Source organism: Convolutriloba macropyga, chromosome 13 (assembly GCF_964194025.1).
Source record: "Convolutriloba macropyga chromosome 13, txConMacr16.3, whole genome shotgun sequence".
Lineage (NCBI taxonomy): Eukaryota > Metazoa > Xenacoelomorpha > Acoela > Convolutidae > Convolutriloba > Convolutriloba macropyga.
In genome coordinates, this window is record NC_134480.1 from 29453784 (window position 1) to 29478240 (window position 24457).

A 24457-nucleotide genomic window follows, 5' to 3' on the forward strand; every position below is an offset into this window, starting at 1 on the left:
TACGCTATATAATGTACGAGTGCGTATGTATGTATGTCTTCTATTCAGCTCAGCAGCTTATTTTCTCTTCTGCTGAAACTTTTTCTGCTGTTTGTTTAAAAAAACAGCAGCAGTTTCTTCTTTTTTCTCGTGTCTGCTTTTATCTTTCGTGCTATCTATCTGAAATTGACCTTTTTTTCTGCTGAAAAAGTTTTCTGCAGTGCTCAGTTTTATCTTATCGTTTCACTTTTGGAGCTGAGATCATTTTTCGCTTATCTTTGATTGAAAATTATGTTTATTACGCTCAACGCAGCCCTAAAACTTCTTGAATTTCGACTAAGAAAGGTACGTATGTCAAAGTTAATAATTTGTTAAAATTCGCAATTTGTAATTTCCACCGAAATTTAAATTTTCCAAATTTTATCAGAATTGCTTAATTCTTTTTGTATTTTTAAATATTGAAACAATCAGTTGTAAATTTCAAATTTTTATCCACAGACGCCAAAAAATGTATTTAGAAAAAAATATGTGAATGCTTTGTGCTCATATTATTTATTATAGGCGCTATGATTCAAAAATAAATCCTAATTTAGAGTTATTACAATTTTATTCACGGCAGAAACATTCTCTTATAATTTTGACCAATTTTTTCTTACCACCTGAAATGGCCCAGCTTTTTGTTTTCCAACAAACAGGTAAAGCTTGGAAAATTCTGATCAGACTTTCTCCACAAAGAGATTCTGATCAGATTTGCTCATAAAAATCATGAGTGAAATTTCTCTCTGTGGAGAATAATCACAACATACAAACAGACTCTGAAGAAGCGTGAAGCAGCAAAAGTAAACAAGTGAAGAAGAAGTAAGAACACTTTCTGTTCAGACTTATTTCACTCCTTTTCCCTGCCTTACTTGTTCGTTATCCTCTTCTTTTCTTCTTATTCTTCTTGTGAAGGACTGAATACTAGCCGATTGGGCAATTAGACGACATGTCGATTAGCCGAGCCACAGGAACTGAGTCGCGTTGGCGATTTAACTGAATTAATGTTTTCTCTGATTTTTCATTGAATTTTGTCCAAGACCTGAGTTTAAGAAACTGTATAGCAAGTTGCTATTGGTTGCATGATATAATGATCGTGCGTTAATTTTTTTTATAAAAAAATAGATCAATTTTTTGCACATTTTCCATTTTTTTGTAAAAAATGGTTTTGGGTAAAAACTCATCAGAAAATATTTTGCTTGTATTTTTTTAAAGATTTCAGGCGGTCGTTATGTTGCTAGTTCTGCAACTTTTTTTTTACTTCATTTTCAGAATTTTGAGAAAAATCGGCAAAATTGGCTCAACTTTTTTTTCGTCTTATATCCAATATTGGTCTAATTTCCCCACAGTCTATCCGTAATAAGAATATTTCCTGCTGCTCTAATTCACCTTTTTCCTTAATTTCTGCGTCTCTTCTGCAGCCTTTCTTATTCTCTGCTTTCGCTGCTTGTTTTTCTCTTCAGCAGTGGCGGGAAAAAATTAAAAAGCAGAATCTGCTGCAGAAATGAAGAAGCGAAAGAAGAAAACGGAAAAGACTTTTGTTCAGCACCTTTCAAATTTATTCACCGCAGCTTTTCCCTCTTTTTCCTACTTTTGCTCCGTCTCATTTTGGACTGTCTTTGTGCGTTCAGTGGGAGTCTGTATTGTGAGGGGACTTAATTAGCCGAAATGAGCTTACGCGTTGAGAAGGCGATTAATTTACTTTTTAACGGAGTCATGCTATTTTTGCGGTTACTGTTGTTTCTACTGCAGAAAGAGTTTTTTTTTAAAGAACTGAGCAGATAGATAAAGCAAAAAATAGCCAGGAATCAATGCTGGAAAAGGTATGTACATTGGAAAATTAAGGAAAAAAAACTGCAGAAAGGTTTGCTGTTAACAATAAGACTAAGAAAAAGGGAAATAAAAGAAGCAGCAGAAAGTATTCGTGGAAAAGAAAGGCTGAGAAGGGAGAGAATAAAAGAAAGGGGGTGTGGGGTGGGGGTAGGAAGTTGGCTAATTTGTCCAGAAATCTTTCCTCTTTGGAGCCGTAGATTTATGAAGATACCAGAATATTCAGTGTCGTAAAGCAGTCATATAGGAGAAGTTAGTGCCTAATTACATCTGCACTGCTGCGGGCAATTCTGCGTCAAATTGACCTTTAGCACCCCCATAAAGCTATCCCCCTAATAATACCCCGCCATAGTATATGACACAAAACAACCCGCACCCATTATTCCACCGGTATCTCTCCTCCATCAAATCCAATACCAACTTTTACTATCACTGTTTCCAGATGCCGCAGAAATAGCAGAACATTACTCCAGAAAACAGTTCAAATTACCCAGAAAGTAGCCAGCCCCCAAAACTGAACTCTATCAATTCTGTATCTGAACAACTATCTCTGAATATAACAGAACACAACAGGCGTAAAGGAAAGGAATCATACCAAACCGTTACCCTAATCAGGAATCCGGCAAAACCGACAGCCGAAATGTCTGCGGGTCCTGCTATTGCAACGTCCCGCGCCACCCCTATAGTCCCAACTTCACCTCGAACCCCGCCCTCTGGCGTTAGCGCGAACCCTTTGTCAGTTAAAAGTCTGGTTTCCTCGTCTGTGGCAACCCCGACCCATAGTGGATCAGAAATCTTGCCCAAGTCGGACTTGAACCCTATTGTTACTGAGGCGTCCGAACTTTCAAGACTAAATTGCGAAGTGGAAGATTCCGCCGCGGTGGATTGCACCCCGAGTATTGAAAAGTTATCGAAGTTGTTGGCTGGTGAGAATGAAGTAGAATTGGCGGAATCGGAGGAGGAGGAATATGACGACGTAATCAAAGATCATGACGTCATAAGTGACCCCGAACTGGAGTCGCCGAATGCGGTGGATGACAAATTTCAGAATGCATTCTCACTTCTTCAGAAAACGGTCAGTTCATTTTTTTTTCAATTTTTAACAAAAGTGCCTTAATTGTGTGTCCTTACTTCAAGTATTTAGTATTCACTGTGGCTCTCAACATTGAGTAGGACTTGAGTTTGAAAAAAAATCATTGGATTATGAGCAATTAGGGGCAAATGTTTTGAGGAACGATTATTTTTTTTTAATTTTAGACGAAATTTAGGTGCCTTTTACAATCAATAATAAGATCGACTCTTCAACACTATTTTTTAAATTAATTTCACTTAGATAATGAGTTAGAACGGTATAAACTGACATTTGTATATATAATCTTAAATTCTTTTTCTAATTTTTCATTTCTAAAAAAATGTGACGTTGCTTCATGAAATAAAACTGTTGGTTTTCAATTTTTTTCTCCTACCTCCTCCCCCCCCCCCCCCGCATTTTTTTTCATTTTCTATCCATATGAAATTGGCGCTCATTTCTGCTACGGATCTTTTGCACTTCCGCTCTTTTGTTCAATGAAGATCTCCAAATGGTGCTTTCTTCACACTGGTTGTTAATTGACTGCATTAACTTGATAAGTTAATTGTGCAGTAATGGCCCTGCTCTTACTGTGTCTGTGATTGGGCCAAGTGAAGGGAGAAAGAGGCCAAAATGCAGCTTCTCTTGGGGATACCTGTAGGGTCTGTTTCCTGACTTCTGGGTTTGTTTCCTTCCCGACTTCTCCCAGGCTGCTCAGCTTCTCGTCACTCCATCAGTCCACTTTTAAACTCGCACTCATCAGTATTATTTTTTTTTCAGTTTTCTCAGTTTTTATGTGGTGTTTGGCGACGGAGGGGGGAAGTGGTGCGGAGTGTGAGAAGGGAAGTGTTGGAGGGGGGAGGGGGGGGGGGTGTGAAGATGCCGAGAGGGAAGATAGCTATTTTTGGTGGGTACGGTGAGCGGCAACCGCTGACTACCTTCATAAATACTTTTTCAAGTTATTTTAAAATTTCGAACTTTTGACAACGTTCATTTGCTGTGAAACTTTCATAAATTCAAAAATATGAATGTTTTCAATCCAATGAATTCTGAAGAAAAAGAAACTTTTTCAGCGGCTGCCTTCTTTTGTGAAAAAAAGTTTGTTTCTTTTTTCACCCTCTTATTATCATAATTGAAGTAACATCTGCTGCGCGCTCTCCCATAAACTCCCACCGACTTGGTTCCTTGGATAAATCATCTTCATCATTGACCAGCTAGCCTGATACTCCTCAACCCCCGCTAATACACTGCAGGTAGTGGGCTCATCTTCTTTTGCTCCCTGACCCCCTGATTTCGTGCTCTATTAGCCCCAGCCGCTATCCATCCGCACTGGTGCCCCCTAATCGAGAGTGAAAGTGATAGAGAGAGGAGAATAGGGAAAAGAAATGAAGTCAAAAGGGGTGAAGTCAACAGCAATCTCTTTGATTAGAATTAAGATAACAGCAGCCACTCTGCGAAAGGACAGAGGGTAGAGCAAGAGCTGGAAGAGAGGGAAGAAAGGGGGAGGTTGAATTGATTGATAAATAGCCAGAAGAACCCCGCACAGCCAGGGCGCAAGTACACCTAACGCAACACTCACCCATCTACCCCCCCCCCCCTCTAGTCAGACCCCCTCTCCTCCCCGAAGTATGTGTGCAGAGAGGGGCATCATAGCGAGGGCTACAAGTGTTAGTTAGCAAGATTAGAGAAAGCAGATAAGAGGAATAACTTAGTAGCAGTTGTCCAAGAAGAAGTAAGGGAAAGAAGCAATTGAACAAGTTCAATTATTCATCCCTCACCATCCCCCACCCGTCTATTTCATCTTGCCTTCCATTTGCCTAATTAACTATCTGACCCGCTTTTGCACCGGTCTCTCTCTCTCTCTCTCACACACACGCTCTCTTTCTTCCTCTCCTCTCTATCTATGTTCTTTTTCTCTTGATCTCCTTTTGCCTCCCAATATGCCAGCTTAGAAAAATCACTATGGTTCGCAAAATGATCAACTCGTTTATTTCCTATGTTACGACTATTAAGCTTAAAAAAATCGGTTCAATGTAAATTGTTTTCTTTGAAAATTATCTCGCCAGTTTTCTTATAAAATTTAAACAAAAAATCATTTTGAAATTTTGAAAAAAAATTGATGGCGTTTTGTAAAATATTTAAATGTATGTTTTAGTTCTTAAAAAGAGGATGATTATGAAATGTTGATTTGTTCTACAATACCATCTACTGCAACAAATTGGGCTTCAAACTAACCAAAAAATCTTCATCAAGCATAATTTTTAAATAAAGAGCTGTGGTCTTTTCGATTAAGATTTTTGATGTTTAACAAGTATGAAAACCTTCAATTCTATAGCGTTTTTTATGTTGAGGTCTATAGGTTTGCTTTTCAAAGATTAACAACTAGAGCATCAAAGTTGAAATGTTTTTGGGTTTCTCCCTTTTTTCTTCGTTCCTATTTCTACGCCCTGTATTTTTTGTACTACTGCCTTTTTTAACAATTGTCAAAGAAGAACTAAGGGATTTTATTAAATATTGTAGTCTTTTTACCTTCTCCAGCACCCATCGCTTAATCATGAATTTGTTCCCATTTTGAAAAATGAGTCTCCCTCACACCGCCTCTCAATCTTCTCTCTTAAAATATGATTAAGGTGAAGAATTTACTTTGATAGTTTTGTGGTTTCGCAACTCTGCGCCCCTTCTAAAATGTTTTCCTCTCCAGTCATTCGAGAGCAATTCATCCGACTTTAGTCGGGTCGGTTTATTTTTGATATCTCTACCTTTGTTTGTGTCTAATTTCTAATTGGTCATATTTTTCCATTAATCTATGATCAGTTCACGATGCAGCTCTACATTTTTATCGCGCCTTCTTTGCTAGCTGCCAGCTGTTTTTGCGTTTTTGTGGACACTTTTTTTTCAGTCTTTGTGTTAAAAAAACTTTGTTAACAAAGTCTTTGTGTTAATTAATGTTGCTCACATGACATGAGTTGCAAACATTTGTCCCTTTCCCATTTTTCTAGAATGATTAACACAAAATTCATGATGATTGTGCTGCTTTTATCATAATTAAATTTGCGTTTTTACCATTCATTTTTTGTACTACTGCCTTTTTTAACAATTGTCAAAGAAGAACTAAGGGATTTTATTAAATTTTGTAGTCTTTTTACCTTCTCCAGCACCCCTCGCTTAATCATGAATTTGTTCCTGTTTTGAAACAAGAATCTCCCTCACACCGCCTCTCAATCTCTTATCTTAAAATATGCTTATGGTGAAGAATTTACTTCGATAGTTTTGTCGTTGTGTCCTGAACTGAAAATAGTATTTGCATTTTAAGAAATCACTTCTAAATATCCAATTTTTTTGCGCAATAATTGAAAGATTTTTGTTTTGAAAGTTAATTGAAGCTTAAGTTGTCCTATAATATATTTCAACACACAACGCTTCTCGATAACTTTTACCTTACAAAAACTCTGATACTTCCTAGCTTCTAAATATTGCAGCAGGTTTATTGAATGGGATTGCTGACCAAGTATTACGTCACTTGAGAGCAGACAGTTTTTTCAGACCATTAATCCAACTACTCTTTGCTTTTCCACTTTCCAAGTGATCAGACTAAACGAATATCAAGGAATCGTTTTCCGAATTTTTTTTCGAATAGTTTTGATGCTTCTAGAGCTCTTGGACTATTTCTCTTCAGTTCTGTTTTATTTTTGTTCGGTTTTTCAGACTTTATTTCTGACGGTGCCGTTTCTGCTTCGTTTTGCCTGACTCTAGGTTTGGTACAAATTAGGCCATAGTTTTTAAATTTTTTCCAGATCAATGGGTTTTTAACTGCTTTCGAAGAAAGCTTGAAGCTATTAATGTACACGTGTGTCTTTTTATGCATTTTTTTTCTGGACTGGTTTATTCTAGAACATTTTTTTGATTTCAGTTCTCAAGTGACATTTTCACGCTTGACTATTTTTTATTGAATTGAATTTCCCGCTTTCAGAAGTTAAATCCGTTGCTAAAATAAAACCGATTGTGAGAGACCACCTTACATAGCACGTATAGTTGAGAAGTCAATGTGCACGACTCGCATCCGGGAGGTCGCGGGTTTGCACCCCTCCGTAGTCAGAGTTTTTGTATCATAAAAGTTTCTCAACTCTGCACCCCTTCTAAATTGTTTGCCTCTCCAGTCATTCCAGAGCAATTCCTCCGGCCTTATTTTTTATCCGTACCACTGTTTGTGTCTAATTTCTAATCGGTCATACTTTTCCATTAATCTATGATCAGTTCACGATGCAGCTCTTCATTTTTATCGCTCCTTCTTTGCTAGCTGCCGGCTGTATTTGCGTTTTTGTGGACACTTTTTCTTCAGTCTTTGTGTTAAGAAAACTTTTTTAACAAAGTCTTTGTGTTAATTAATGTTGCTCACATGACATGAGTTGCAAACATTTGTTCCTTTTCCCATTTTTCTAAAAATAATTAACGCAAAATTCATGATGATCTTGGTGCTTTTATCATAATTAAATTTGCGTTTCTACCATTTAAAATGATGAAATTGATCTTGATCATTGATTAGATGTCCTGATTCCAAATCACTGTATCTTTGATAAGCAAATCTGACCCAAAATTCACTTGTGCTTAAAAAGCTGTATTGATTTGAGTTGTTCGGGCTAATCGATAGAAGAGGCTTTGGTGAAAAGTTGATCGATCCACTGAAATTGTTTCAGATTTGGGCAAAGTTTGCCCTTTGCCAGTGAATGATATAAGATAAGAGAAAAGAGATGGAGAGGAGATAGATATAATAAACACTTAAGTTAATATAAGTTAATAATTATGAACAGACACCTTTAGAGAAGCTGCGAAGTTGGTGATACGTGTTTACATTATCAGATAAGCAAATAGGCTCTAACTACTCCGAGAGAAGTACGTATTTACAAACATACAACAGTGTGCTTCGCTACTGATAGTGTAAGTAATACTAACTTATTATTACTATCACTGATCGCAGATTAAGTAAAGAGAGGGGTTTGGGGGGAAGGCGGGAGTGTGTGTATGTGAATGTGTTGGGGGGGGGGGGGGGGGGGTGGTCGGGGGTTTATGGTTGTGTTACGATGTTAGGAAGAAATTAATGATTATGCGATTTCTGCTGCACTTGAAACTTGTATTACTACAGCTGCTATATATTATTAAAGGAAAGGGGGATATAAGAAAGGAGGTCGATAAAAGATATCGTGTGATATAGATCAGAGTGCGTAATTTTGATAGAGCGAAAGTTTCAAAGTTGTTTACAGATACGATGATTATTGTTAAGTGTATGTTTGCTTTCTTCTGTTTTCTGCTTATCACATCACGGCATGACTTCTGTTCTTTCTGTTTGTCTGTCTTTCGATAGTAACCTCTGTTCTCTAGAATGACTTGAGCTCACTTCCTGTGTCCTATTTAAATTTCTCCTTTTGATTGAGAGAAAATTGATCGAGAATTTATAGTATGCGTATTGATCAGATTGACAAACAAGGCGGCTCGTTAATGTGCGTTCGCACATGATGTTCCGACCCGAGCTCATCTACATTTTTGACTAAAATGTCAACCAAATCAAGAGATAACAAAAATAGATGTTTGAGTTTAAAACAATCGTTACACATTCTATCTACTAATTGAATTACTAATGCCATGCTTCATTACAGCACCAACGTGACCTGACATTGAAGAGACTAGAAAAAAAATAGCACCAACAAAATTTCGGCGGCAAAAAATGAATATCTAAATTTAAAAGCACCTGGTAACAACGTCAAAATGCAGTCAGATAAAACCTTAACTACACAAGTTTACCTTTTACTAACTATACAGCAGATGAAAAGTTTTCTTAACGAGACTAGGTAACAAGCCGACAAAAAGAACGAACAGTGAGGCGAAACTTAAAAATTAATCAACATTTTTTGCACCAAGAAAATTCAAAAATCTTAAAAAACATTGGTTTTTAATAAAAAAATCCTTGATAAATTACTAAAAAGTCATTACAAAACCAAAAGCACCCGTCTGTGGTCAGACTATGCCATAGAAACAAACTAAAGAGAAACTCAAAAAATTACAAACGATTTGCGAAAACACAAACCTTTGCTACCATTAAAATCAATACCTATCATCTGAATATGTATTTTTAATTCAGTTGTTATTTCTGCTATTTCAGTTGAAGGATTTATACTGAAAGATTAAATAAGTTTACTTGGGCCACATTTAAAAACCATTGGGATCTGTTATTACGCGATTGTTCTGAAGGAAGAGAAAAAGAAACGCAAAAAATGGCCATTCAATAAACGTTCAGAAAAACGAAACAACAGTGGCACATAATATCAATATATATGTTATTTCTTGAAATACACGAAATTCGATGGGACATCTGATTGATGAATAGAAGTTAAATTTGACGAAAGGAACCTATTCGCTATATACTGAATGTTTCGAGCAACATCATTCATTCAGTCCTCAATTACAAGCCTATGAGATCTGTGAGCAATTTACGGCTACCTAAAGAACAAAAACAGCGAATTCAGGAAAAAAAATTGAGCGACAAAAGGGTCGAAGGCATTAAAAAAATGAACTTTTCACTAAGCACTCTTCAATTTTAAATTAATTTTTCAGGAGCAATGGGAAAACCTTTTTTATCAATATAATTTCAAAAAATCAACAAATATAAACAAATACATTAGACGCACGAAAATTGCGGGAAAACACGTATTATCAACGCCATTAAATTCATTAGCCTTCAACGGAAGCCAGTATATACAATAAATGATGCCTCGAGGGGACAATAAGTTTTTTTGCCAATCGTATTTCATCAATAAGACCTTACAACAAGTTAATGACTATGAAAACAACAACAGAGAGAGGCAAAAACCACAAATTCAGTAGAAAAGTGCCTGAAGAAAATGTCGAAGCAACTCAAATCATAAGCTCTTCCCTGAAAACTTTATTTATGATCCGTTGAACTTCTTCCCTAAACCAATAGGGACTCTCAGCAGTAAGATGATGTGATAAGATTTCAAAAGGATCGAAAAACAAAATAAAGTACCCAAAAAAAATATGAATTCTCGTGGCATTGATGTTTTAAAACTAATAGGTAGAAGATAAAACCGCTAACCAGATTAATATTGGCTATAGTAGAACGGAAATGGATTCTGTTAGAACCAACAATGACCAAGAGTATTCACGAAAAAAAAATTAGGAATGGTTGAATTTCAAAAAAGTTTCGAAAAATTATTTTTAAACCCTTAACAGCCAGTAAACTCAATCTTTCATCGGAGCTCAATGACGATGCTCAGATATAACCCATAGGGAGGAAAATGATGTCTGTCATGCATAGATAGTTAAAAAGACATCACAATAAGTCTTATGACAGAAAACAATAACAAAAACAGCAAAAACTAAAATTCAGTAGAAAAATGCGAGAAGAAAGTGTCGAAGACAATTAAACCATTAGATATTCTCTGAAAACTTTCTCTGTGATCCACTGAACGTCCTCTCTAAGCCAATTGGATTACAATAATCTTTGGATAATGTGATAAAGAGTTCAAAAGTGACCAATAATTCAAAAAATCCAAAAAAAAATTTAAAAAAATTGAAATCTTTGTCATTGAAGTCATATAACCAATAGCTAGAAGATAAAACAGCTAAACAGAATATTTTTAGTCGCAGTAAAAAGCAAGTGGGTCCAGTCAATACTGAAACTCACTAACAGTTCAAGAAAAATTTAGGAATTGTTATTGTTCAAATAAAATTTTCGAAAAATGATTTTTATTTTAACAGACATTAAATTCAATAGCTTTCAACGGAAGTCAATAAAAACGCTCAAAGATGCCCCGGTGGCAGTACATTTATGTTTGTCATGCATAGGTATTCATTATGAGATCACAGTAAGTATAATGACTATTAAAACAACAAAAAAAACAGGAGAAAACCAAAAAATCAGTAGAAAAGTGCAAGAAGAACGTGTCGAAGCCATTTAAACCATAAATTTTTGTTTAAAATTTTTATTGGTCATCCACAGAACATCGTTTTTAAGCTAATGGGAACTGTCAATATTTGGATAATGTGATAAGATTTCAAAAGTAACCAATAATACGTAAAAATCCAAAAAAAATTTTAAAAAATTGAAATTTTTTGTCATTGAAGTCATATAACCAATAGATAGAAGATAAATCCGCTAACCAGTTTAATTTTGGTTGCAGTAGGAAGGAAGAGGGTGCTCTCACCCTTGGACTGACTTACAATTCACTATAATAAGATTATGATTCTTTAATATTCAAAAAAAAATTCGAAAAATTATTTTTTAAGTCTTAACAGCCATTAGCCGCCCCCTCAATGAAATAGACATGTTCACTTAATGCTCATTATGGAACATATTGCACTGTTAGTCAATGAATCCCTACCATAGGACTCCAAAAAAATAGTAAAACTTCAAAAAGAAATTCAAAATTTCATTCAAAATTACGAAAACTCAGAATCGAAGCCAAAAAAAAACATGAGCAATTCCTTGAAAACGACGTTTTTTGTTCATTGCGCTTCATTCGACTATAAAGGAGTTTTGTCATTAATAGAACGTCGATATAAAATGTGACTTGTCTCTAGGTGACTTAAAAAAGCAAAAAAGAGAAAAGTTTTATTAAAAAAAGGGCTCTCAATTAGAGTTCGATTTTTTTTTGATAGTGAACTTCCCTATGAGACCAGAACTAGTCTTTCTATCGCCTTGCATTCAACTTTTACGAACTCAAAATTTATTCTTTTTATAGAAATTTGAATTAATGTTTTCGTAAAAAAGATCTTAGTTTGAAGAAAATTGTACTAAAAGTGAACAATCATGCTAAAGATCCCATTGTTCACACAAAACTTCAATCCTCGATAACTCCTCGAAAAAAACAAAATTCAAAAAAATCTTTTTACTTTTGAATTCTACGCTGGACCAGCTTTTTAATGATACCACTCACATTTCTCTACGACGAATATATCGATCGGCCAAAATTCACTGAACAAAAAAAAAAACCCATTTGAGTATATAGTTCCTTCCCCCACAAGTGGGGTCGGAACAATAACTTAAATTTTTGATGTTTTTCGAAAGTTTTGATATGTTATCAGGTCAGTTTTTAATGGTCGGTTAAGATATATTGCAATAGTTCTGAAATTAAATTAGTTGTAAGCTTGTAATGTTTTTGAAACAAATAAAATAAAAATGTTTTTTTTGTAAGATTGTTAAAGCGACAAATAAAGTTTCTTTTGCTCGAAGATGAGTACCGCAAAACTGTCATTGTCATTTTCTCGAGAAAATCTGGTTAAAATGTTTGCTAACTGCTTGATTATTAACACAGTAAAATGTCAACGCATTTTTGCAGAAAAGAATTTAGCTCAGAACATTCTAGAAGGATATTTTTTCAAGCAATAACAAGCACGCAAAGAAAATCGAATAAATTTTAAACTCTAGTTTTTTGCATTAACGACCTTACTTGTTGATGCTTCAAACAAATTTTGCTTGGCGAAAGCAACAGAAAACAGACAGGAAGATTAAGAAAAAATAAAGAAAAGACAACAAAAGTCTATTTAATAATTGTAGATTGAAATCACCCCCTCCTTCCCCCTCCCCCATGAAGACCAACCTCCTTCGGAGTGAATGAATGATGTCTGTGAAGTAATTTCTGCATCCTGTTTACTGGCCTCCTTAAGTCAAACATATCACACACTCATTGGTAAACACAGTTCTGCTATCAACCAAGTAGATAGATTACTACAATCACAAACCTCTTTCTCAAAGATAACCCAGCTCTCACTTGTTTGCTTACCATAAGTGCATCATCTCTTTTCAAAACTTTGCTCTATTAATCTGTAATCTGCGCTGGTCAGCTATTGCTGCGAAGAACCTCTCTCATCATCCATCATCGTTTCATGTTAATCAAGTGCCAGAATTTGTTCGATTTTTATCTATACATTCACTCGATTTACAGTGCCTTTGTGCTATGATTGAGGTCAACTTTTGTAGTTTGAAATATCATTTGTATATTTTTATATAGTTATTGAAAAGGACGGACTGTCCGAGGGGGGGGGGGGGGGGGTTGGTACAGCTTAGTTGGTACAGCCTACTCTACTCCGTTTAAGTATGTTTAGCCAAGATAAGGTATGTTTGTGAATAGACTGAATCATTTAAATGGAAATGAGAAAATTGAAAACTTTTTACTTTTTGTTGACAACATTAACAGTTTTTCTGATGATCGCAAAAACAAAAACTCAATAGCCAATCACAGGCAAAACTATAAACTAATTTTCAATTTTTATTCATGCAATTGATGACAAACCATGGTTTCAAGGATAACTCATGAATAACAAAACTCCTCGAATCTATATTTTAAGATTATTCTTCCCGTTCTTTACCTTCCTTTTCACCCCCTCCTCCCCCCCCCCCCCCCCCCCATTTCATTTGCATTGCAAATTTGCTAAATAAAAGCCAGCTACGTGCTAAATTAATCTGGAAGCTTTCCTTCCAGTTGACTTGAGAATTTTTTCAATTTGTGGTGTTGAAGCTATCTAAGAAAGTGCTGTCTTATCCACACGTGGTTCTGTTTCTTGACTAAGATCTAAGCCCCAGTCTAAAGAAATGGGCCGATAGATAGATAGAGAGCAGTAATGTATGTGGCAGTGAAGTCAGTCTGGCCTAGTGTAGATCTGGTTTTGGGTTCTGGGCAAAGACTGAGCGAATGTTTGCCATCTTGGTCCGCTGTCAGGGCACAGGTGTTTTGGTGTTTCTGCACAGGCTGTTTGGGTTCTGGGTTCTCCCGGGGCTTAAGAGGGTCTGTGGCAGAAGCAGCTTAGTCCCCACTGGGGCTGCTAATCTTGTTGATACCCTTTTGAGATACAGCAGATCTATAATTCTCAGGCGGGACGTTTTCACGGCTGTTATTGCCTACTGCTTGACTCTCTCTCTCTCTCTCTTCTCTGTGTTTACAAGTTGATTAGAATGCTGGCTCTTAGGCCGGTGAAGTCATGCTAATCCCTATGTTTATTGCACATGTGTCATTCTTCAATTAATGCTTGATCCAACCACCACAACTACCACTAGAAACCTAAGCTGCCTTTTCAAAATAGGAACCAGCAAAAAGAACGCGTGCATAAATACCTAATTTGCTCAGGTCTTTTCCAGAACAAACAAACATCTAAGCTTGTGAAATGTTTTCCTTGTAATTAAGTTTAGATATTTTGATTTTTATGTCTCAAGCATAATAGATTTGTAGTTTTATTTCTATCGCAGAATCATTAAACAGATCAGATGTCAGAGTTTGAAAATATTTTTTTTCTACAATAGTTTTTGTAAATTGTTTTCAATAATCAGTTATTTGTTTATGCAAATTTTGAAGCATCTTTATCCAATCTGTGATTTTAAGACGGTTCTCTTGTTATGTAATCCGCTCTTAGAAACAATAAAGGTCCAAAAACGAAAGAACTTTTACGAATTTGACCTGAAAAATTTACTATTTGTAATAACACTTTGTTTATTTGTGTATTAATTGAATCTTCTGGCTGCAACTTTTATATCAGACCTGCTGGCAACTGTAACTAATGACCTGGGGGCCATCGGGTAACTTAAGTGGGCTTCCAGAGGTGACGTGAGCCCGCGAGGGGGGAGGGGGTGATCGGGGGTTGATTGGTTGGGTAGTTGAGTACGTGAAAAGTGGGGGTAGTTGTGAGGTAGTGTTGGGGTGTTTTTATGGGGGCAAAAGGAGGGAATTAATCAATTGGCCAGTATCTCTCTTCTGCGGGGCTGACACCTGCTGCGAATAATATTAAAAGAAGTCTGCTTGGAAGATTAGCAGCCCAATTGAATTAAGCATAAGAGCCAGAGCCCAAGAGCCCTCCAAGAACCCTTCTCCCTTCGACTTCTCCTCTGTTTGTTGTATCTTCTTCGCTCTTTCTATTCCTCAATTTATCTCCCCTTTTCCCTCTCCCTTTCTCCCTTTTAATCCTCTGCACTCATACCACCTGCATACAATTACCCAGCCGCTCTCTGAGATCAGTCAATACTAACTTATTAACAAACTAAACCCCAAACTACCTTATACTATCCCTCTCTCTTTAATAGATAATAACCCAATTCGCCTGCTCCGCCAGTGCTGCCCGCTGTAAAAACCCCAAACCACCAATCCCTATTACTAACCTGCTAAGTTTTTTGTGGTGCGGTAAACAAGTATGAACACTTACAAGAAGGATTTCGCTGAAATTATTTACGAGAAAGTGGTTTTGGTTTTTGGTTTCTGAGAAGCAGATTGTCTTGCGTTTCAAAGTGTCATTTTGTGTTTCTGAGAGTCATAAGCGACTGCTCTTATTATGTCTAATCCTTTTGGCTATAAAAAGGTCTCGTGAAACTGCATACAAAGTTCTACCTATCGCAATTGAATTATAAAACTTCTTAATAATTGTATTGTGACCAATGCCTTGTTTTTGTGTACGGATAGTTACTTTTGTGAAACATGAAAGTTCAAGACGGGATACAAATTTAGTGTGTAAAAAAATAATTCGTAGGTGTTTCCCAAAAATTATGCGTCAAAACAAATCATGTGCAATTAGCAATATAAATTTCAATTTTTGAAGTAAGCTCATATTAAAAAAAAATCCTAAGTCGTAAAAATTTTTCTGCTCTTGCTTACATAATTATCTAAGCATCCAAACATTTGAGCCCGGCACTAAAACCGCACTGATTAGGAGTGTTGTCATTGATCACGGGTCACTAAGAAATCAAGCTACTGTTGTTGAGAGACTTCTTCAGTTTCTGAACTTCCTTTGTTGAAAAACAGGCACATGATATCTCCCGAACACTCTTTCCATGCCCTAAGTTTTCCCCGAAAATTCGAAAACTCTTTCCATGCCCTAAGTTTTCCCCGAAAATTCGATTATCTCCACAAAGAAGGAAAAAAATTTTTCATAATGTTTCTAGAATAACTTCTTGTTACTTTTTTGAGTGATTTACGATTTTGAAGTTCTTGTTTTTGAAATACATTTTGTTGATAATAAGGATGCGATTATGATTGAACCAGAATCTGCTACAATGTATCGTAGTGGGGAAGATGTTGCACCGGCATCCTTGAGGTCTGGGGTTCGAGATCCTGTGGTGTCGGTGGATTTTTGCACCCATGAAACATTTCTAAGCTTCGCCCCTCTAAATTTATTTACCTCCGCGTGTTGTGCGAAAGCAATTCATCCGACGTTAGTGGGTTTAATTTTTTAAAATGCCATTGAATTTAATACAGAAACCGTTGTCACAAATAAAAACGCTAAAAGGTTGCTATTTTTTGAATTTTATATTGAATTCAGAGTCTATTCAATGAAAATCTCAAAATTTAGTATAGAAGCTTGTGGCAATTCTTTTCAAAAACAATAATGTCATTGCCTCAAGTTGATATCACAAAACTATTCCGATATCATATTTAGTTTTCTCCTTATCTCAGTATCAAGTTTATCAGAGCTCACTGTTTTTCTGTTTTAACTGACAAATTGCAACTTCACCGTTTATACACTGTCTATAAAGTACACATACAAGTATCCAACTCAACAGTTTTTAAATTAAAAGTTTACAATTGTTTTCTTTTTGTTTTTATCATTCATTCCGTAATCCTGTTTTCAGCTGAACAGCATTCACAAACATTTTTTCTTATTTCTGCAATGATATATATTCGTTTTAAGCAAGTGTTTAAAACTGATAGAAAACAATTTGTAGGTCTGACTTTAAAACTTGCCTAATTCCCCTTTTCTTCTCCATAATTCAACCTCCTTAGCCCTTTCTTCTCTCTCTCACTCTAATTTTCTCTGTTATGTCTTTGTACATCCCTCTTTAAGGACTGTTGTTTCTCTTTCTTGTGTTATGTGCAGTATTGTAAGATGATGGTGGTGGTCGTGTCTTTGAAGCAGTCATCCATTTGGTTTATTAAAGGGTACCACTAGCTTCTGTTTGTGATACGATCAAAGGGCTCTTAACGAGAGCAGAAGCTCTTTATTCAAGCTAAACTGCTCCCCACATTAAATAGAAGACCACTACTTACTGTATGGTCCTAATTGTGTCTATCAGATAAAGTTAGATCTTTTAACTGCTATGACCCACTTTTTATCTCTTATCATCAGCATCATTCCTTATTTCAAACGTAGATGTAGATTGATGAAATAGAAAGAAACAGAAAGTGGTGACTTTTTAACTTAGAGATAACTGTGTTATATCTGACCACTATCATGATAACTTTCTAATAGCCTGATTTCAAGATATGATATTTTAAAGATTTTGTATTTCATAGCTAACAAGAAAACGTTTTTAAACCATCGAATAGATCAAAATCTACCAATATTTTCTAATGATTTCGATGAAATTTTCATATTTATCTACTAATGCAATACGCAGCGATTTACGCATTGAGAACACTAAAAATGAGTAGATAAATATACACGATAAAAATCTTGAAAATCTCATCTCAGGCATTGAGTAAAATGATCAAAAAGCGATGAAATTGGCTAAAATGTAAATGATTGTAAATTGTTTAAAAATGGACTGGCTGAAGACTTTCAATTAGCGAAATGCATCAAGCGTATTTCGGTTGAATTGATTAATTTTTGATCAATAATGCACCAAATCTCACAAAAATAGCAAAAACTCAAGTTTTACAAACATAGCAAAAACATAACTTTAGGCCGGGTTTAACTGAAATTTTTGAATACCCTCTTTATTTAGGAGACTTTAATTCCACTTCTTATTAAGTTACTTTAGTCGTTGGATTTGTCGCATCTTCTTAGAATTTGAAATATTTTATAGATCGGTAAAGGCAACTGTTTTACAATTTTTAATGATTTTCTTGAGAAAATGCTATAAAGCTTCTGTTTGACTTCAGCTCGAATTCCTGGTGAGCCAATACGGAGTTCATTATGCCCTATTCTCCTGCTATCGCACCAAAAACAAACAGACTGTTGTGGCCTCCAGCTCAGGGGGTCTGGCCAGTGCCTTCTTCTCAAATCCCCCCTCCCCCACTCTTATGACGTCATTGGACTCTTCAGATCTGGAAACGATGCCACCCGGAACCCAATCATTAGAGGCCTGGACACAGTTCTGCAAAGGTACTGTTTACATTATTTTAAAGGGTTTTTGACATTATTTTGACATTTTTTTTACCGCGCTCTGAATTTTTAATAATTAGGCAAAAAATGTTATATTTTAACCCCTAAGTAAAGTTTCAATCGGATTGCGCTGATCAATTTCGGCTTCCAAAAATGCTTATAAGATGCTTATTTGCTTCAATTTTTTTATCATATTATGTTACATCTGTTTGTTTTTTAATCAAAAATTTTAACAATTTGCACCCATATTTATTTACGCATAATTAATTTCAAAACAGTAATTTTTTTTATTTTCAGCCACACCCTATGAAGACGATACGATTGACTGCTTGGAACCGTTTTCATCAACAACATACCATGATGTCATACCTACAGTGACTGATAGTTCTGATCCAACTCCAATCGAAGATCCGAAAAACGCAACAAACCATCGTATGTCTTCGACTCTCTCAAGTCCAGTCTCAGTTGACGACCATCGAGGACTGAGTCCAGCACTGACTAAAGATCGGTGTCAAAGCACCGAAGAGCCATCGTTTAGACCACCTTCTGCTGGAGTAAAGCGTCAATTGACAAACAACACCAATAACTCGGACGATAAAAATGAAGAAGCGTCAGATCTTAAGAAAATTCGGGCTGATTTCGAGCCCCGAACCAAAGAAGTTCTTGAAAAAGAAAAGTCTGACAACATTTTATCTCCTACGGTACTGAACTTGACAGGAAATGTAAAAGATGAACCAAAACTGAGTTCCCTAGATGATAAGTTCCCCGTTAAAGACCACAGCCTCGGCAAGAATCCATTTTTTCCTGCCACTGATCTTTTAAACAACGGAGTTTTGGATTTCTCGAACGTCAGGAACCTTGCTGCCGCGGTGACTAACCCAAACAACCTGCTTTCTGCTAACAGCTTGCTCCAAGCTGCCAGTTTAGCCGGAAACCCGCTTGGAACCGGACTCCCCGGGAACCTCTCCGTCAATAACTTGCTAGGATTCGGAGATCCAGTCAAGACGAGCGAGGCACTGTCAAGGTTTGGAGGATCCAACTTGAATAATCTAGTCTCTGGGACCAAGCCACGTGACCAGTTGAGCAACATGACGTCATTTGAGAAGAAGAATATTGGTGGACTTGGAATGAACAAATTGCAGCATGATGACGTCAGAGGTGAGAAAACTGTGATTGACAGCAATGCTTCGAAGTACAACTTGGGCTCTCATCATCACCACCACCACCATCAGGTTTCATCGCCACATTTGGGTGCTGGGGTCAATGGAAGACATCATGGCAAGGGAAGCCCGAATTCGATGAGTGGGGGTGGGGTGGGCGCTAAATCGGCCACAGGCAGCAATAGTCAACAGTCGATGCCCACCCAAGGTGAGTTTACTTAATTGATGTTCATGACCTTCAAAGGTTTGCTTCAAATGGTTTGTTGCTCTTTTGGTATTTATTTACTAAAAACTATACATAATAAATAAATAATTACAAATAGTTCTAAAAACAAATGCTATTCAACATGGCAAATTTTCATCAGAAAACCATATTGAGTTTTTCCATAATTTTCAAGTTTTATTTATTCATTAGCATTTATGTATCATACTTTCTGACTTTCTGGTGAGTTGCTTTTAAAGAAGTTATACGGAAAATATGGTCTTGTTAAATACGATCAAATTTTCATTAAGTGTTCCCAAGTTTTGACGCAATTCTTTTTTATTTTTTGTTTATAAAACGCATTTCCTGCAATTATATACATGATAGCCATAATTCTTTCCAATTCGCTAGTTTACTGTCAAGATACTACTATGCTCTGATAAGTTTCATCTGCTTGTAGTAGAGTAACAACTGCAGTTTCAGTAGCTCCTAATTTTCTTAATATCCCTTTCAATTCTAAACAATGACTCCTGCTTTCTCACTCTTGTGCGTTCATTTCTGCCTCATACTCAAGCTGTTTCCACGTTTCATCCCTCTCGAGTTCTCTCTCTCTCTCTCTCTCTCTCTCTCTCTCTCTTTCTCTATCTCTGTCTCTGCTTTCGTAATGCTTATAGCTTCTATCATCCAACACTATATGATAAAAACGTGACTGTTTTCTGGTTCATTGTTGCCTCGCAAGATGTCTTTAAGAGTGCGCGAGTGTGAAGCCAAAAGCCACAAATCCACTCAAGCGTCGCTAGGAGAACCAAGTCCAAAAACTCATCCAATCTTTATCTCTTTTTCTTTTCTCTCCTTCTGACTTGACTCGTGCTGTGCCATTGTTTATTTCGTCATCATAAGTAAAGCGTGACCAACTTGACTACTCGAGTTAAGGACTCTTTTGACTGTAACAGCAGTTGCGCAAAGCCATACCTTAAGATCTAACTTTTGCTTCTGCCTCGGAAGAACCGTCAAGCGTAAAGTGAAAAAGCAATAGTTTCCGAGCTTAAAAAGTTCCTCACAACATGAATAGCGAGACATTTTTTCTGAATCAAGATTATTTTTTTTGGTACATGATGATCATAATTGCGTACAAAGTTGTTTGTAATTAAAGGAAAATTCAATGTTAAGAGAAAAAAATATCGCACCCAAGCAACGCTCAAAGAGAGTATTGAATGTATAAAAGTAGATGGGCTCCAATTTCATTTAAAAATAATACTTTGACTCTCTTTACCTTTACTTTTTTAAAAAAAAAATTCACTTACTTTTGTTCTAATGCACTTTTTTTAAATAAAAAGACAAGTAGAGCATACAATTTTTGTTCTCTCAAGAATTGAATCTGAAAAAAGAAGATGTCATCGTACATCTGTACAGATGATTAAATTTCTTAAAATTGTTTACTCTAAAGTTCATATGACATTATTTGAATTTCTTCAATTTATAATGGTTACTTTTCCACTGATTCTCTGGGAGCATATAGTCAGACAAATGGTTTCAAGTTACAATCATATTGATCAATAAAAGCACACAAAAGGGGGATGAAATTTAAATAAAATTTAAAACTTATTAGTTTAATAGTTGCTTCTTAAAAATAAGATTTGAACCGTACACCCCCCCCCCGGTTCTGTCGTTTTTGAATTAGGATAGTTATTAAAACTGGTCTTAAAATTCTCCAAATGATTTCTTTTTACTTCTTTCCATAGGCGCTGCCTGATTTTTTACGTCATTACGCCCGCTCTTTTTATTCAACAGCGTTTTTAAACGAATATCAATACCGCTAGAAAAATGAGCGTTCAAAACACATCAGTTGCACTCAAAAGTGACACAATACTTCTACTAATTTTTTGTTGGTTGTTTCTATTTTGCTTTGTTTATAAGGACAGTTTTTCATCAATTAATCGTAGAAAACTATTCAGCCAACTCAATTTTTCTTTTTTTTATTGTGAACAGTTATATCAGGTAATTCAATTTTGATCTCCGGGTACCTTATGAGCGCACGTGCGCACATGTTTGGCTAAAATTTTATTGATCTGCTTCAGTGATAACTTATCGGAAAAAAATTTTGTATTTGGTATTTTATTTGTATTTGTTATAGGATACCAAATAGCTTTATGAGCTGCTAAAATGATTTATTTTCAGATGATTGTTTGGAATCACTCATCGTGGACGATAGGAAAAAGGTCTTGCAAAAGAATTCTCATGCGGCTTCGATCTTTTTACAATAATTTTTTGTTCTCTTGCAGCATTTTGCAGGAAAGAATATACTGAGTGGTATCTTAAATAAAGGAAACTATATGAAAAACAATCAGTAATTGAGCTCCAATTGCTTAAAATCCTTTTTTGCGATATAATTGTTTGCAGTTTTTCTTTCTCCGTTTTTATTCTGCGTTTGGGACAGGCAGTGGTGGAGTTACAAATACGTATTATAAGAGAGTTGAGCGCAGGCGCGGTTGAAATCATCCTATAAACCAGTCTTACATCTCTTAAATATTTTAACTACACATTTTAGAGTTGTAGAAAACTTTTATCCTGAAATTTTGGAGCATCTTGTATGGTTCCTGTATGATTTGAACCTGCTAATCACTAATGATGGAATTGAATTTCAAAATTTATTTCGTATTGATCGCGCCTTTCACGCTAATTGCTAATGTTCCGTAAGCAACTAACACACAAGAAATTATAGTGACATTTTGTAAAAAAAACAAGTTAGAGTTTACACTGTAGTGAGTAAGTTGTGATCATAAGGTAAAGCTTGAAATGATAGCTCAATTTAAGAGACATTTAAAGCCTCTCGCGGTGTGGACCAGTTGGCTCAGTGGAAAACTTAGGATTGCAATCAATTAAGAGATTGTGGGGTCCCAACCCACAAAGGTCCCAAACTTTACTGTCACTATAATGGTGTTGACTTATAATCAACATAACGAGCAAAGCGTTGCTCTGCTAAAACAAATTCGTTCAAAAATTATAGTTACCAAAAACATATAAGTTAAATCGTATGTCATGCTTATACTTCAAATGCTTGGTCAAATGTAATTTTTAACTGATATATTCTATACGCTATGCTGGACGGCACAAGCACCTTATTGTAATCAATAGTCAATAACCGGAGCAGCAAATGATTATTAGATATATAGATGGATAAAGAGAAAGAGGTGAAAGGGAGAAGAAATAGATCAGGAAAGAGAAGAGAAAATAGAGAAAAGAAAGAGAAGGCCTCGTGGGATATTAGAAGTGCTGTAGTCTCCTCCCTGGTACACAAATAAACAAACAAACATGACACACGAGTGGGCAAATGTCAGTTGAGAGGGTAGAGCAGGGTAGCTGCTGCTACTTCTACTGCTACTGCTGATTACAGATATTGGGGGAGGGGCGGGGGAGATACGTGTCAAGGAAGCACCCTGGGTGAAGAAAAGGAGAACAGCATAAGACGAGTTGGATGCTTAACTAATTTTATTGACCACAATGAGGAAGTGTTCTTGGGTGGGGGTTAAGATGGGGGAGGGGACCAGACCATTGAGCGCGGAGGGCTAATAATAAATAAATATACCAAAATAAGTGATTGAATTACACTGCCTGTGAGATCTTACAACTGTGCTAGTTTACTTCTCTTACTTTTCTGCATCAAATGATGAGTTGTTGCTTTGTTTGTTTGTTTACTTGACACCTTTGTCAGCTATCCGCCTGCTGGTCCTCCCATTCCCATAATTCCGCCTCATCCCTAGACAAATACATACACAACCCATCAGATAGAGGAAGACACAGAGCTTATGATAGATAGCTAAGCCTCAATATATTTTCACTTCTCTGGCAAAGACGCGAAGCTTAGACCAGGAAAACTGGGAAAATAATGTCCATTCGGTGCTGAGTGAAAAGTGGGGAAAAGGGAATAGATAATAATTGGGAAAAGAGGTATCAGTATTGATTGGGATGATCCATCGAGGTAGAGTTTCTTTATTATTTTGATGTTATTAGCGGACATTATGATTATTTGGTGTCATTGTTTATCGATGCAAACACAAGAAGCAGTACAGGTACTTATACTACTTACACTAAGTGGATTCTTTTTGAAAAAACACTTTCCGGATTTTCTTAAAGAAGTATTCCCGTTATAGAAAAAACATAAGCGGGCAGAACACTTCTAGCTAAAGTAGTACTGTTTGTTTATTATGTTCCATCGTCAACCTACACTTGTTTTTGTTTGTTTACTCCTCACCTTTAATTATCTAAGTGTGATTTACTAAACAGTAGTAACCCTCCCCTTTATGTTGAAGCTCGCAGCTATAGAGCTGTATGTACCTTTTATCCCCCGTCTTAGCTGCTCATCTTTTCCCGCCTTTCTTTACCTCTTCACTCATTTTTTCTTTCGCTTTTCCCAGTTTTTTTTTTCAAATTTTCCTTTCCATTCTGATAGGTATCTCCTACTCTTTGTCTAAATGATCAGCTACAAGTACCTTCTACTCTATTATAAAAGCAGTTGATGAAATTGTGGAAAGAAAAGGGATTGTAAATGAGGCGCTTGCTTGTTTGTTTATTTGTTTTTGTTTTGTTTTTCAAGTGGTATTGGTGATTAATGCTGTGAATAAATGTCGGCAGGGAAGGCTACTGATGACAACTTTAACAGCACAAATTTTATTATCATCTTCTTTATTTTGATTCTTTGCTGGTAAAAATGACCTGATCAAATGACGACTAAATGTCCATTCAATCATTCCGTCATCAGACGAACAAATAAATAAACAAGTAAACAATGAAACGACCCCCCCCCCCCACACACACACACACACCATTGTGTAGACATTCTGAAGAAATCGTCTCCTTTTAATCTCAGCTTATCTCAATTTAACATTTAGCTGCTCAAGTACCCTCCCTATCTTGTGTCCAATGACCCCCACCCCCCCCCCCCCTTATTCCCACTTTTCAGCCATTTTTTCCTTGTTTTGTCATTTGTATATCACAGTCTGTCATAAGCATAGCATGAGCCGGCGTTCTGAGTTCCTATCTTTCCTGAAGAAGCGAACGAAAAGAAAAAAAAATAAGAAGATGATAATC

General features: G+C 36.2%; 1 protein-coding gene across 1 annotated transcript in view; it reads left to right on the top strand.

Annotated features, from left to right (window-relative positions):
• The first annotated feature begins 2313 nt into the window (after window positions 1-2313).
• LOC142351958 (uncharacterized) overlaps window positions 2314-24457 on the top strand; it is a 30994-nt gene continuing 8850 nt past the window's right edge. Inside the window, exons 1-3 of the mRNA XM_075404248.1 lie at window positions 2314-2920; window positions 17785-18007; window positions 18305-19375. Coding sequence (XP_075260363.1) covers window positions 2486-2920; window positions 17785-18007; window positions 18305-19375 — 1729 coding nt within the window. The 5' untranslated portion in view covers window positions 2314-2485. The remainder of the gene's footprint in view (window positions 2921-17784; window positions 18008-18304; window positions 19376-24457) is intronic.